Source organism: Mytilus edulis, chromosome 9, assembly GCF_963676685.1.
Source record: "Mytilus edulis chromosome 9, xbMytEdul2.2, whole genome shotgun sequence".
NCBI classification, from domain to species: domain Eukaryota; kingdom Metazoa; phylum Mollusca; class Bivalvia; order Mytilida; family Mytilidae; genus Mytilus; species Mytilus edulis.
The window spans coordinates 74,157,918-74,170,708 of record NC_092352.1 but is presented as its reverse complement, the minus strand read 5'-3'; the positions used below and the strand labels follow the sequence as shown (position 1 = coordinate 74,170,708).

General features: G+C 32.1%; 1 protein-coding gene across 2 annotated transcripts in view; it reads right to left on the bottom strand.

Annotated features, from left to right (window-relative positions):
* Window positions 1-12,791, bottom strand: part of LOC139489016 (phosphatidylinositol 3,4,5-trisphosphate 3-phosphatase and dual-specificity protein phosphatase PTEN-like) — a 39,755-nt gene that overhangs the window by 8,535 nt on the left and 18,429 nt on the right. Inside the window, exons 4-8 of one of the 2 annotated variants that reach the window (XM_071275052.1) lie at window positions 9,834-10,008; window positions 8,959-9,066; window positions 7,370-7,511; window positions 3,900-4,066; window positions 1,357-1,392 (exon numbers count right to left, since the gene is read on the bottom strand). In XM_071275052.1, coding sequence (XP_071131153.1) covers window positions 1,357-1,392; window positions 3,900-4,066; window positions 7,370-7,511; window positions 8,959-9,066; window positions 9,834-10,008 — 628 coding nt within the window. The remainder of the gene's footprint in view (window positions 1-1,356; window positions 1,393-3,899; window positions 4,067-7,369; window positions 7,512-8,958; window positions 9,067-9,833; window positions 10,009-12,791) is intronic. The other variant, XM_071275054.1, reaches the window with a different exon arrangement.

Genomic DNA, 12,791 nt, shown 5'->3' with positions numbered 1-12,791 from the left:
TTACAGATTTCTTCTTCAAACTTATTTAAATTTAAAATTAAATAGTTGACACAGCATAGGTTTCTGACACAGAATGAATGTGGTCTAATGAACTTAAAAACTGGGCCAATAATCAAAAATCTAAGTACATTTTTAGATTTCAGCATTTTAAAGAACCCCATGAATTCATTTTTTGTTAAAATCAAACTAAGTTTAATTTTGGACCCTTTGGACCTTAATGTAGACCAATTTGAAAAGGGGACCAAAAATTAAGAATCTACATACACAGTTAAAATCGGCATATTAAAAAACCCCAAATATTCAATTTTTGATGAAATCAAACAAAGTTCAATTTTGGACCCTTTGGGCCCCTTATTCCTAAACTGTTGGGACCAAAACTCCCAAAATCAGACCCAACCTTCTTTTTATGGTCATAAACCTTGTGTTTAAATTTCATAGATTTCTATTTACTTATACTAAAGTTATGGTGCGAAAACCAAGAATAATGCTTATTTGGGCCCCTTTTTGGCCCCTAATTCCTAAACAGTTGGGACCTCAACTCCCAAAAACAATCCCAACCTTCTTTTTGTATTGATAAACCTTGTGTTTAAATTCCAATGATTTCTATTTACTTATACTAAAGTAATTGTGCAAAAACCAAGAATAATGCTTATTTGGGCCCTTTTTTGGCCCCTAATTCCTAAACAGTAAAAACCAAAACACCCAAAATCAATCCCAACCTTCCTTTTGTGGTCATAAACTTTGTGTCAAAATATCATTGATTTCTATTTACTTAAACTAAAGTTATAGTGTGAAAACCAAGAAAATGCTTATTTGGGCCCTTTTTGGTCCCCAATTCCTAAAATGTTGGGACCAAAACTCCCAAAATCAATCCCAACCTTCCTTTTGTGGTCATAAACCTTGTGTTAAAATTTCTTAGATTTCTATTCACTTTTACTAAAGTTAGAGTGCGAATACAAAAAGTATTCGGACGACGACGACGCAGACGACGACGCCAACGTGATACCAATATACGACCAAAAATTTTTTTTTTTTGCGGTCGTACAAAGATTGTAAAATTCTGAAGTTTACATATGTGAACTAACATTCTGGAATTATATATTCCCATCTCTTGTTAAATTCTGAAATTTTCTGTAGGAATTTCAGGAAGAAATTATATGAGAAATTCTAGCAGTATTTACATTTTTATCTATATAATATCTCAATCTAAAATTTATATAGACCTAAGTTTTGACTGAGGACAAGGTCAGCCAATTAGTAGTGCCAGTTGAAAATCAAAACCGGTGATGTTTTGCCGATTTATTTAAGATTACACATGTACATATATATAAACTAAATATAGCACACAATATTCACCCCAATAGAATCCATATTAAATATAGTGAAACTGAACTGAAAATTAAAATATAAACAGTCTTTATGTAATACATGCTTGTAAAGATAACACACTATGCTTGAAAATACCATTGAATTTTTTTTTTTTAATTTTTAGTTTAATGTAGAGCTCTTCAACACTCAAACTAACCATTAAAATGAACAAGGGAGGGTTAGGAGGTATTTTTATTTGATTTGTGGATCATTTATTTTTGTATGTTTATTACATGACAAATTTACTCAAAGAATTTATGTTGGTGGTTTGATCAATGCTAAACAAAAGCAAAAAAAAATTTGGTGGAAGACTTTAGAAAGGTGTTTTTAACTAAAAATATGACTAAAGAATGTTTCCTGTGAAGGCACATTTCAACTAAATTTGCAAGGGATCAAGCATGTTATCTTGTTAAAACATCCCCTGCTCCTCTGGTAAATATACTTAACCATTAACAGTTGGATAATCTTGTCCATAGATAATTTGGGCGAATAGTCCATTTGCCAATTACCAATTTGATTCTGTTATTCATGTTATTACACACTTATGAAACAAATAACTTCCCTTTGCCAATCTTAGACTGGTTCCATACCGAACAAAATTGGTTTTTGCCAATCTAAAGCATGATGAATTTAAAGTGATGTATGGGTGGTTTAAATAATTTTTCATGAAAAATAATTTCGGATGTCAAAAGTATTTACCTTAACAACAAATTAATGTAATTAAAAGATTTGAAAACCTTAAAGATTACTCACATTGAGCACAGGTCATTTTGATCTTTCTGCTAGCTCTCCATTGTAAATAATAATTAATGTCCCTCATAAGGGAGACAACTAAAAAAGAGATCTCTAATTACAGGGTCAAAAACGGGAATTGGCAAATAGCCTATTGACCATAGAGACTGAGGTTTAACATAAAAGATTCAAATACTTGACCTCTTAACCTTTTGGTATAGTGCATACTGGATGAAAATAAACATAAACAAAGATTCTTAATTAAAAAGTTTGTCTTTCAAAATTACTGGTACCTGCCTGATTCTAAAATATACAAAGTCTTGGGAAATCATTATATTTTAAATGTGACCAATTTCTATCTCATTCAATAGCCTTCAGATCTACATGTTGTTAAGACAATCATTCATATATTTACTAGACATGTTTCAAATATTGTTTCTAATACTAAGAGATAAATTTAATTATTTTCGTCAAGAGCATTAGTTCATTCTACATTGTAAGAAAACAACATATATATATTATATCAGAACTAACAAAAGAAATTTAGTAAAATTTATGTTCATTAAAAGCAGTAGGCATAGGTCAACAAAAGAAAAATAAACTAAAAACAGTGTGGGCCCTTCAAATAAATATCTTCATACTATATACGGAAAAAGAACAAACGGTATTCAAGACCCTTGAATATGATTTGTGTGTATATATATTTCACAATGCAATTCCGTACCTTTGCAAAGGTGACCTGTCAAAAACAGCAGAAAATGTAAAAATGTGACCAATTTCTATCGCATTCAATAGCCTTCAGATCTTCATGTAGTTAAGACAATCATTCATATATTTATTAGACATGTTTCAATTATTGCTTCTAATACTAAGAGATAAATTTAATTATTTTCGCCAAGAGCATCAATTTTTGAATATAAATATACAGAAAGTTACATCAGTAAATCAATCTCATGAATGTCATGTTTGTTCACACATTTGAATTTGTTTTTTTCTGACATTCACATTCTTGGTCAGGTTCTTAATATAAAACATTGGCTTTTAATGTAATTAAAATAGAAAATATGTGCTTATGTGCTATATCTTTTTCTATACATTCTTGACTTATATTTATGCAGCTGCATTGACAATTGTTGTATGACGTCAAAACTATGAAAATAAAGAAATTATTTCTCACCTGAAATAGCCTTTCATTTATAAATTGGGTAATAATTGTATTTCGTTGTCGCCACTGTTCTATTTTATAATATCTTAAACATCAAAGTAATTACAGCTTTTTCTATAATTCAGTTTTATTTTCCTGTTTTGGGAATATAAATTTAATAATTTTACAGAAAAAAATGACAAATTATTCCCATCTTTTTCGGGACTTGGAGAGATCAGAAGATTGAAATATTGCAAACAAACTTGTCGATTGTTAAAGATGGCTGTTGACATCTGGAAGTCATTTGATTTTTTTAGTGTCATTAAATCACTATCCAAATGAGATCGACCTCACATCTCCTTTCATTTAAATCTTGCTGTAAGAGCTATACCAGAGGCTTATTATTGCAAAAGGAAGAAGATTGAGGTTGGAAGGATCTTGTTTCTTTCACAAACTATTCATAAAAATTTAACAAGAAAACTGGGATTTTATTTAAATACCATCAATTATATTGATCATATTGCTATTTAACTGTTAGAAATTATTTAGGTCATTTCTTCTACCGACACCTACCACTTCATTTGCAATTTGATACACTGTGACAGCTGTTCCAACTATTCTAAAAGCATGTAAAACTACAACCATTTTAACCTACCTTCTTTTTCATTCTTGGTTTATTATAAAATACAACTTTGATATCTCCACACAGCGGTACAGACTGTTCTATGGGCATGTAAAACGATGTTTGGCCCTTTTTGATGTCTTCGTAAACTTTTGATGTGTATACTCGCACCTTAAGTTGATATACTTCAAAAAATGGAGCTGAAAATAGATTTAGAAATTTCTGGCAATGATTATAATGAGCTTATTGGATATGCATTTGCTAAAAGATAAGTATGAAAACTACAATCTCATATTAAAATTTTGGGGTTGGGGCTGGCCCTATTAAAGGAGTAGGCCCAGTAAAGACCCCATTTTGGCCCCAAAATATAGCAGTTTTACAAAATCATTAACATGTAAAATTTTAGCTATTTATTGGAAAGTAGAATGCTTCTGCAACATGAATATTGGCTGTTTTTGACAATACAATGTATCATGTACTAGCATCATAAAGTCATGCTAAATTACTGAAATCTTCGAAATTATAACATTCTGATTAATTTTGAAACAGTTTCCGTCTGAAATGGAAGTGGCAGCATTTGTGTTCATTGTTAATATTGAAATGTAAGTTGTATTTGATGATAATACATAAAATATATAAAGGTTGAGGATGAACATGGATGCGGCCACTTTCATTTTTGACAAAAAAACATCTGAAAAAAATACATATTATGGCATATTTGATCGGAGCATCTTTAATGACAAAATCAGGTTCAAATCTTTCACATAAACTAATTGATAAGACTGCAGTAGTCACTTTAAGTGTCTAAAAAGTGTCCAAAATCTTTCATCAGATGAACCTGAACTTTGAGACCAAAATCGGCACTTACTAGACCTACTCCTTTGTGATTATGAGTACAATTATGTTTTTATCTCAAAGAAATTAAGAGTAAGTAACTGTGTAGTCTTTGCTATGTTTTTTAAAGGGTAGCAAAATAAAGAATGTGAGGTTCACTTTTAATCAATTTATATAATTATTTTTTTATCAGTTTTGAAAAGGTTACAATCATGAATAGTAATTGCAAAAAAAGTTTTTCAAAATGGTCTTCATTTGAGAAAATAAAATGTCAAAATCAGGCAGGTGCTTTTATTTATTGGCATTTTGACCCATTAAACTAATTGAGGCTAAGCATGTGTCTGTATTTTGTGTCAAGAACTAATACATCATCTTGATCATAATCTTTCCTTTCCAAGAAATAACCACATCAACAAAACATGTGTAAAATATACACAAATAAACTTACTTGCTATATAAAGTATCTTTAGTTTATAGTGTTAATATAGAAAGTATCCATAGGTCACAATACAAGATTCAACAATAAGCTTAACCCATATCGTAAAGTAAGTTACAAAAGGCTTTGGCATAACAAAATGTACAATGAGCCTAACCCATATCGTAAAGTAAGTTACAAAAGACTTTGGCATAACAAAATGTACAAATGAGCCTAACCCATATCGTAAAGTAAGTCACAAAAGGCTTTGGCATAACAAAATGTACAATGAGCCTGACCCATATCGTAAAGTAAGTCACAAAAGGCTTTGGCATAACAAAATGTACAATGAGCCTGACCCATATCGTAAAGTAAGTCACAAAAGGCTTTGGCATAACAAAATGTACAAATGAGCCTAACCCATATTGTAAAGTAAGTCACAAAAGGCTTTGGCATAACAAAATGTACAAATGAGCCGAACCCATATCGTAAAGTAAGTCACAAAAGGCTTTGGCATAACAAAATGTACAAATGAGCCTAACCCATATCGTAAAGTAAGTCACAAAAGGCTTTGGCATAACAAAATGTACAACGAGCCTGACCCATATTGTAAAGTAAGTCACAAAAGGCTTTGGCATAACAAAATGTACAATGAGCCTTACCCATATCCTAAAGTAAGTCACAAAAGGCTTTGGCATAACAAAATGTACAATGAGCCTGACCCATATCGTAAAGTAAGTCACAAAAGGCTTTGGCATAACAAAATGTACAATGAGCCTGACCCATATCGTAAAGTAAGTCACAAAAGGCTTTAACATAACAAAACATAAAACAATTTAGAAAACTCCTAGTCTTAAGGGAGTTCGCTTCTCAGTTTCAAAGTAATTAACTTTTTGAAACACTAGTTTATATTTTATAGGTGAATAATAAAGGAATCCAAAGAGCAAAAAAAATATATAGGTCACCGTGCTTGTTTTCAAGATATTAGCCATTGAAATTTTGGCGGGAAAATATTCTCTCTTGACTTTTCATAGCTTTATCATTGACAAGTTGAAGTTTTCAAAAACTGTTAAAAAGTAATTAAAATTTTATAAGACTTTTAAAGATGGCTTATTATTATGCATGTAAAAGATTTACAAAAAAAGAAATGGGGGTCACGGGGCAAATTTTTTAAGGGCATTCAAACAGATAAAACCAGAGGATTCCGAAAATCTGACAAAAAATCCAAAACATGACAAGCCAGCTTCCTCAGTTGCTCGGTTTAAATTATACAGAATACTATAACTGTGAGTGATCTCATGATCATTATTCGCGGGATACCACATATTTAAATGTTCAACGACGTACACATTTGCTATAGTACACATCTGCTATAGGCATGTATAACAATCTTTTATAACTAAGAAATCAAATATCAACAAAAGTTGGTACCCATCATGCAGAGTTCGTGAAATCTTTTTTCCCTAGTGGTCCTTGGAAGAAAATCTACTGGTCCTCACTATTAGTGCTATTGAAAAATACTAAAATTGCGTCAGTTCTATACCAAATTTTGGTGGTAAAATCCTGAGAACCACCACTTTTCACGAACTCACCACTTTTCGTGAACTCCGCTTATGAAAATTACTAAATCCACGGTAGTTCTGAAATTGGGGAATATGGGAACGGCAGATGTTTGTACATTGGAATGTAACATTATATATTTTATTGATTAAAATGGTATTAAAGATTTAATATTTTATGAGTATTTCTGATAGACAAGAACAAAGTGGGTTTAATCATTGTTAATTGTTACTGTGCATTTCCTCTATACATTTTGGAAATTGAATAAATTGCGTTTTTTTTTCCTGGTTTAATTATGAACATTAATTCAAAAAAACATTTCCCTAAGAAATCATGTATTTAATATGTTTTGCACCTTGATCACTTTAAGTCATTACAGGTACAAAAAAAGTTTTCTATTTTAATGTTTAGAACTTACACGAACACAAACAGTGTCACATGTAGAGCATGAATTGATTACTCTTCCAGAGAAATTGATATCACTCTTAGTGTTTTATTCTAAATACCTCATTTTCAGTTTTTAAGTTGTGTTTGTTGACCTACAGTTGTTTGTTTTCTTGTCCTTTTGGTCTGAGGCAGGGAGTTTTCAAAGGCAATAATACCACACCTCCTCATTTACATATTTATATATCCTATATCATACCATGCCTCCTCATTTACATATTCATGTATCCTATATTTATGCTTTACTTACAACATCCACTCCCATTGTGCATGGGAACTGTTATAAATTCTATGCCTTTTAACAACAATGCTACTGGCTTGTAGTTTAACTTGTTTCTAATTAAATATTCATAATATTCTACATATCGTCTCTGGCTAGGAATGGTTACCCCCTGAAATGTATGAATTTACAATAAAAAGTGAGTGAAGGGAGTTTTTAATGACCTTGTCTGTCTTTACAGTCCTTGCACGGTCGGCTATAATTAAAAGCTTATTTGTACAAATTGCAATTGGAAAATGGCAATTGTTATCTAATAGTTCGTTTCTATGTATGTGGCATTACTGGTTTTTTTGTTGTTGTTGCACTTAAGTGCTTCTGTTGATTCCTTATTTAACTCTTGTAGTTGATGTGTTTCCCTTGGTTTAAGTTAGTAACCTGGATTTGTTTTCTCTCAATCGATTTACGACTTTTGTACTGTTGCCTTTATTTACAACATCAAAATACAAATTAAAATTTGTAATTTTTTTCAAAAAAATTATAATTTGTTCAAAATGATAACTTGTACACACAACATATATAAAACAAGAATGTGTCCACAGTACACGGATGCCCCACTCGCACTATCATTTTCTATGTTTAGTGGACCGTGAAATTGGAATAAATTCTCTAATTTGGCATTAAAATTAGAAAGATCATATCATAGGGCACATGTATACTAAGTTTCAAGTTGATTGGACTTCAACTTCATCAAAAACTACCTTGACCAAAAACTTTAACCTGAAGCAGGACAGACGGACGAACGGACGAACGAACGGACAGACATATGGACGAACGGACGCACAGACCAGAAAACATAATGCCCCTCTACTATCGTAGGTGGGGCATAATAAGAGTTTATCAACTCATTTTGATACCAAACATTCACTAACACGTGAGAGGGTTAGCACTATAAAACCAGGTTCAATCCACCATATTCTACATTTGAAAATGCCTGTACCAAGTCGGGAATATGACAGTTGTTGTCCATTTGTTTGATGTGTTTTTTCATTGATTTTGCCATATGATTAGGGACTTTCCGTTTTGAATTTTCCTCAGAGTTCAGTATTTTTGTGATTTTTACTTTACATGACCTTATAAATAAATAGGTCATCTGATTAGATATGGCTGCTTATACACAATGCAAGGATGTTCTCTTTAGATTGGATAACTGATGGGCTACTTTCCAATTCATGAGATTTTTTTATTTTCTGAATCCAATAAGTATAGTCATCCTGTCGGTAGCTTCCCTGTAAAAGTTTATTTTGAATCGTGTGATCACCGTGTAAAGCGGGCGTTAACGATTTTGATCTTACACGGTAACGAAAATCTTTGTTTTATTCACATAATATCTATGTATACTTCAATCTAAACATAATTGTTGTTTTAAGAAATGACTTGGTTGTAGGTTGATGATTAGAGATGTCTCATTATTTTCCCAAAACAATTATACACGGTGGTGATTAAAGTTCACAATATTTGATCCGCATAAAAAGTATAAACTCAAAAAGTATAAATTTTCCAGAGAAATATTTTGAGAAAACTGATCATGGTTTTTTGTCACATAATTTTCTACAGCCAACCTTTTCATCCTGTGTCCGTGCCTGGCCATAGAACCGCAGTGCTTCTTTAGTGTTATCAAATTTGTTCCTGTGTAACATATAGGCACATATCATAACACCAGTTCTTCCCTGCAATTATAAATAGAATTCAAATGTATATACTTAAACAAGAATGTGTCCATAGTACATGGATGCCCCACTCGCACTATAATTTTCTATGTTCAGTGGAACATGAAATTGGGGTCAAAACTTTAATTTAAAATTAAAATTAGAAAGATCATATCACAGGGAACATGTGTGCTAAGTTTCAAGTTGCTGTGACTTCAACTACATCAAAAACCACCTTGACCAAAAACTTGAACCTGAACGGACACACGGACGAACGGATACACGAACGGAGGCACAGACCAGAAAACATAATGCCCCTCTATTATTGTAGGTGGGGCATAAAAATACGGCAGGTTTTTCAAAGTTGACATTGTGTTTGAGTAAGATGGGATTAATTGTTTGATGAACAGACAAACAAAAAGAGGACAAGATGCATGTTACATGGGACTGGAGAATAATATGATGAATCAATGATGGATGGCTGTTTATTTCCTGGCAACAAATTAAAAGCATATTCAGGGCAATACCCTTGCCAGATTTTTAACATGTTGGTTTGCAAGGCAATAGTCTACATTTCGACAAGTTACCATACCTGGTCACATTATTCTGACTCTGAGCCTACCAGTCTTTGCTCTTACTTTTTAATGCTGCATGCTAAGAGGGCAAGTAGCTTATAAATTTTGTACCAATCTTAAAGTTTTGATTTTGATCCAGCCAGAGGTCAAACCCATGACCTCCCCCATGAGGCTAACAAGGGGGTTGATTGGAGTATAAAAACAGCTGTTTACCTTTCCTGCCTTACAATGAATGGCTGCTATGTTTTCATCGCTTTTCTTCAACCACTCATCCAGGTCCTCACAGAATGGTTTTATTAACTCTAATCTCGGTGGATTGTGGTCCTCAAATGGATAGGCTACAACTCTCCCATGGAATCTGTCAGGGTCGTAGGACCTTTCTGTACATCTGAAAAAGTAAATAATACTTTAAATATTGTTATGGAAACCCATACATGACTTACATCAATGAATCTACTATTTAACGAATAAAACAACAATCACATTAAAAAATTGAGAATGGAAATGGGGAATGTGTAAAAGAGATTACAACCCGACAAAAGAGCAGAAAACAGTCTGAAGCCACCAATTTGTCTGCAACACAGATAAAAAATTCTGCAGTCAGAGGCAGTCTTTAGCTGGCTCCTAAACGCTCATTTTAAGGTCAATATAAGGACTTTATAAAAATGTATTTATTTGATGTCCAGAGGTAATATTTAAGTCAGACATTTTACATTAAGTAAAGGAAATATACACTAGATAACACATCTATTACCAGTAGGTATGTAATATTTAACACAAAACTATAATTTACTAAATGGTCAAGGACCTATTTAAATATTTGTGGTATTTTTCATAATTCTTTTAAATCCCATGGTCGCCACTGGGTATTATGACAACAGGTCTGAAACGTGCCAAATTACTTCACATGTATACACGAAAAAAGTTAATTTATAATTTGTCTTCAGATTTTACAGTAAAAAAAATTATTGATTAAAACACAGATATTATATAAATGCTTTTGTTCAGTAAAACATGCCATGTTTAGAAAAAATTGTTAAAGGGTTGCAACAGGTAATAACCTATTACCAACAATCATGTCCCTGGTCTAGATGTACAACCCTTTGTTTATTTATTTGTTGTGGTATAGATCTTAATATGATCTATGTTAAATCTTTCTATAGTTTGTCTAGACTTCTTCTATCTATGTTTAGTTAGTCCAATGATCAAGATAAAAACAAGAATGTGTCCAAAGTACACGGATGCCCCACTCCCACTATCATTTTCCATGTTCAATGGACCGTGAAATTGGATAAAAAATATAATTAGGCATTAAAATTAGAAAGATAATATCATAGGGAACATTTGTACTAAGTTTCAAGTTGATTGGACTTCAACTTCATCAAAAACTACCTTGACCAAAAACTTTAACCTGAAACATGCACTTTCATTTTCTATGTTCAGTGGACCGTGAAATTCGGGTCAAAAGTTTAATTTGGCTTTAAAATTAGAAAGATAATATCATAAGGAACATGTGTACTAAGTTTCAAGTTGATTGGACTTCAACTTCATCAAAAACTACCTTGACCAAAAACTTTAACCTGAAGCGGGACAGACGGACGAACGAACAGACAAACGAACGAACGAACGAACAGACGGACGGACGAACGAACGAACGGACGCACAGACCAGAAAACATAATGCCCCTCTACTATCGTAGGTGGGGCATAAAAAAGGGGGAGGGTTGATATCTCAAATAACTAGTTTGAACTATTACATATATTCAAACAAGTAAAGAATCCTGGCTGTCAATTGGCTGTTAGAGCTTGTTTTATGTCATATCTAGATGTCATTTGTTACCTCAGGGGATCTTTGATTGTTTCTGTCAATTTAGTCCTTACTTTTAGGGAACAACCAACTTCATCTGAAGTCACATTTATTGAGTGAACAGTTTAAAATTCAATTTCTAAAATCTTCATCTTTTCTTTTTTTTCTATTTTTTTAAATAATCAAAGATACCAGGATTATAATTTTTGTACCCAAGATGCTTGTTTAGTTTACAATTTTTTTTGTAGGTAAACAGCTTCTTTGATATGGTCATGGCCCATGTCAATAATAATTCATGTCAACACAGAATTTAAGTGCTGACTTCTGGGCTGGTGACTTTTCTCTTTAAATCAATATCATTTGGGTCACAAATCTTCTATGAAAAAAAATCATCATTAAAAAATCATAAAATGCATCTCTTTTGTACACAGTCTGCAATTTTAAATTTTATTTCCATTAAGGAGATTGAAGATGGAAGTGATTGACATAGATTTGAAAGCCGTCTGCTCATAAACATAGTATTACTGAAACACATCCCACTTATATAGATTAGTATACCTAAGTACTAACAGTTCACTGACCTAGATAAATCTTTTATGGTATTATAATATTTACTGTTTATGGCTGTTGCAGGGATTTCCGCTTGTTTTGAAGAGGATAAACATGAATTTAAAAGAGACCGAAATGAATGAGGTCAGGTATCTAATCATGCAGAAATAAACGGAGCAATCTGGGGGATTATATTTCTCTCATTAAGCAGAAGAAAGAAAAACAGAACAATCTTACAGATTAAATTAATGGCATGCTAATGACAGTATTATTAAATTAAGGTCTTTCAAATTGGTACAGAAAGACCTTATTGTTTTTCTAATTTGTGTTTGATATTACATTATGTAATCATTTAAAGCAATGCAATATTGAATTTTATCATATATGCCTTGAATGTTGCATCAGATTGTTATATAAATTTATAAACAAACTAGATTGAACTTTTTGTACTTATATTTAATCTAATAATGATAGTGTATGGAGTATAATTATCACATGTGTGGTATTTATCTTTTCTTAAGCACGTTTTGTGTCTAACTGTATTTTGTCAATGACGACTGTTCTTTAGTAAATTTAACACTATCAGAAATAAAAGCATTTATAGACTGAGAAACAAATGCCTCATTGATTTCTTCAGTTCTTGTTTTTTTTTTTACCTCATTTGTATATTTAATGGATTTTGGAGATTTAAACAGGGCCAGATCTAGCTATTTTTAAAATTTCCAACCCAGGATAAAAGGGTGTTACAAGCATATGTCCCCCCCCCCCCCGCCCCCCCATAAGCAATGATCGTCAAAAAAGGGGGGTTTCAACCTA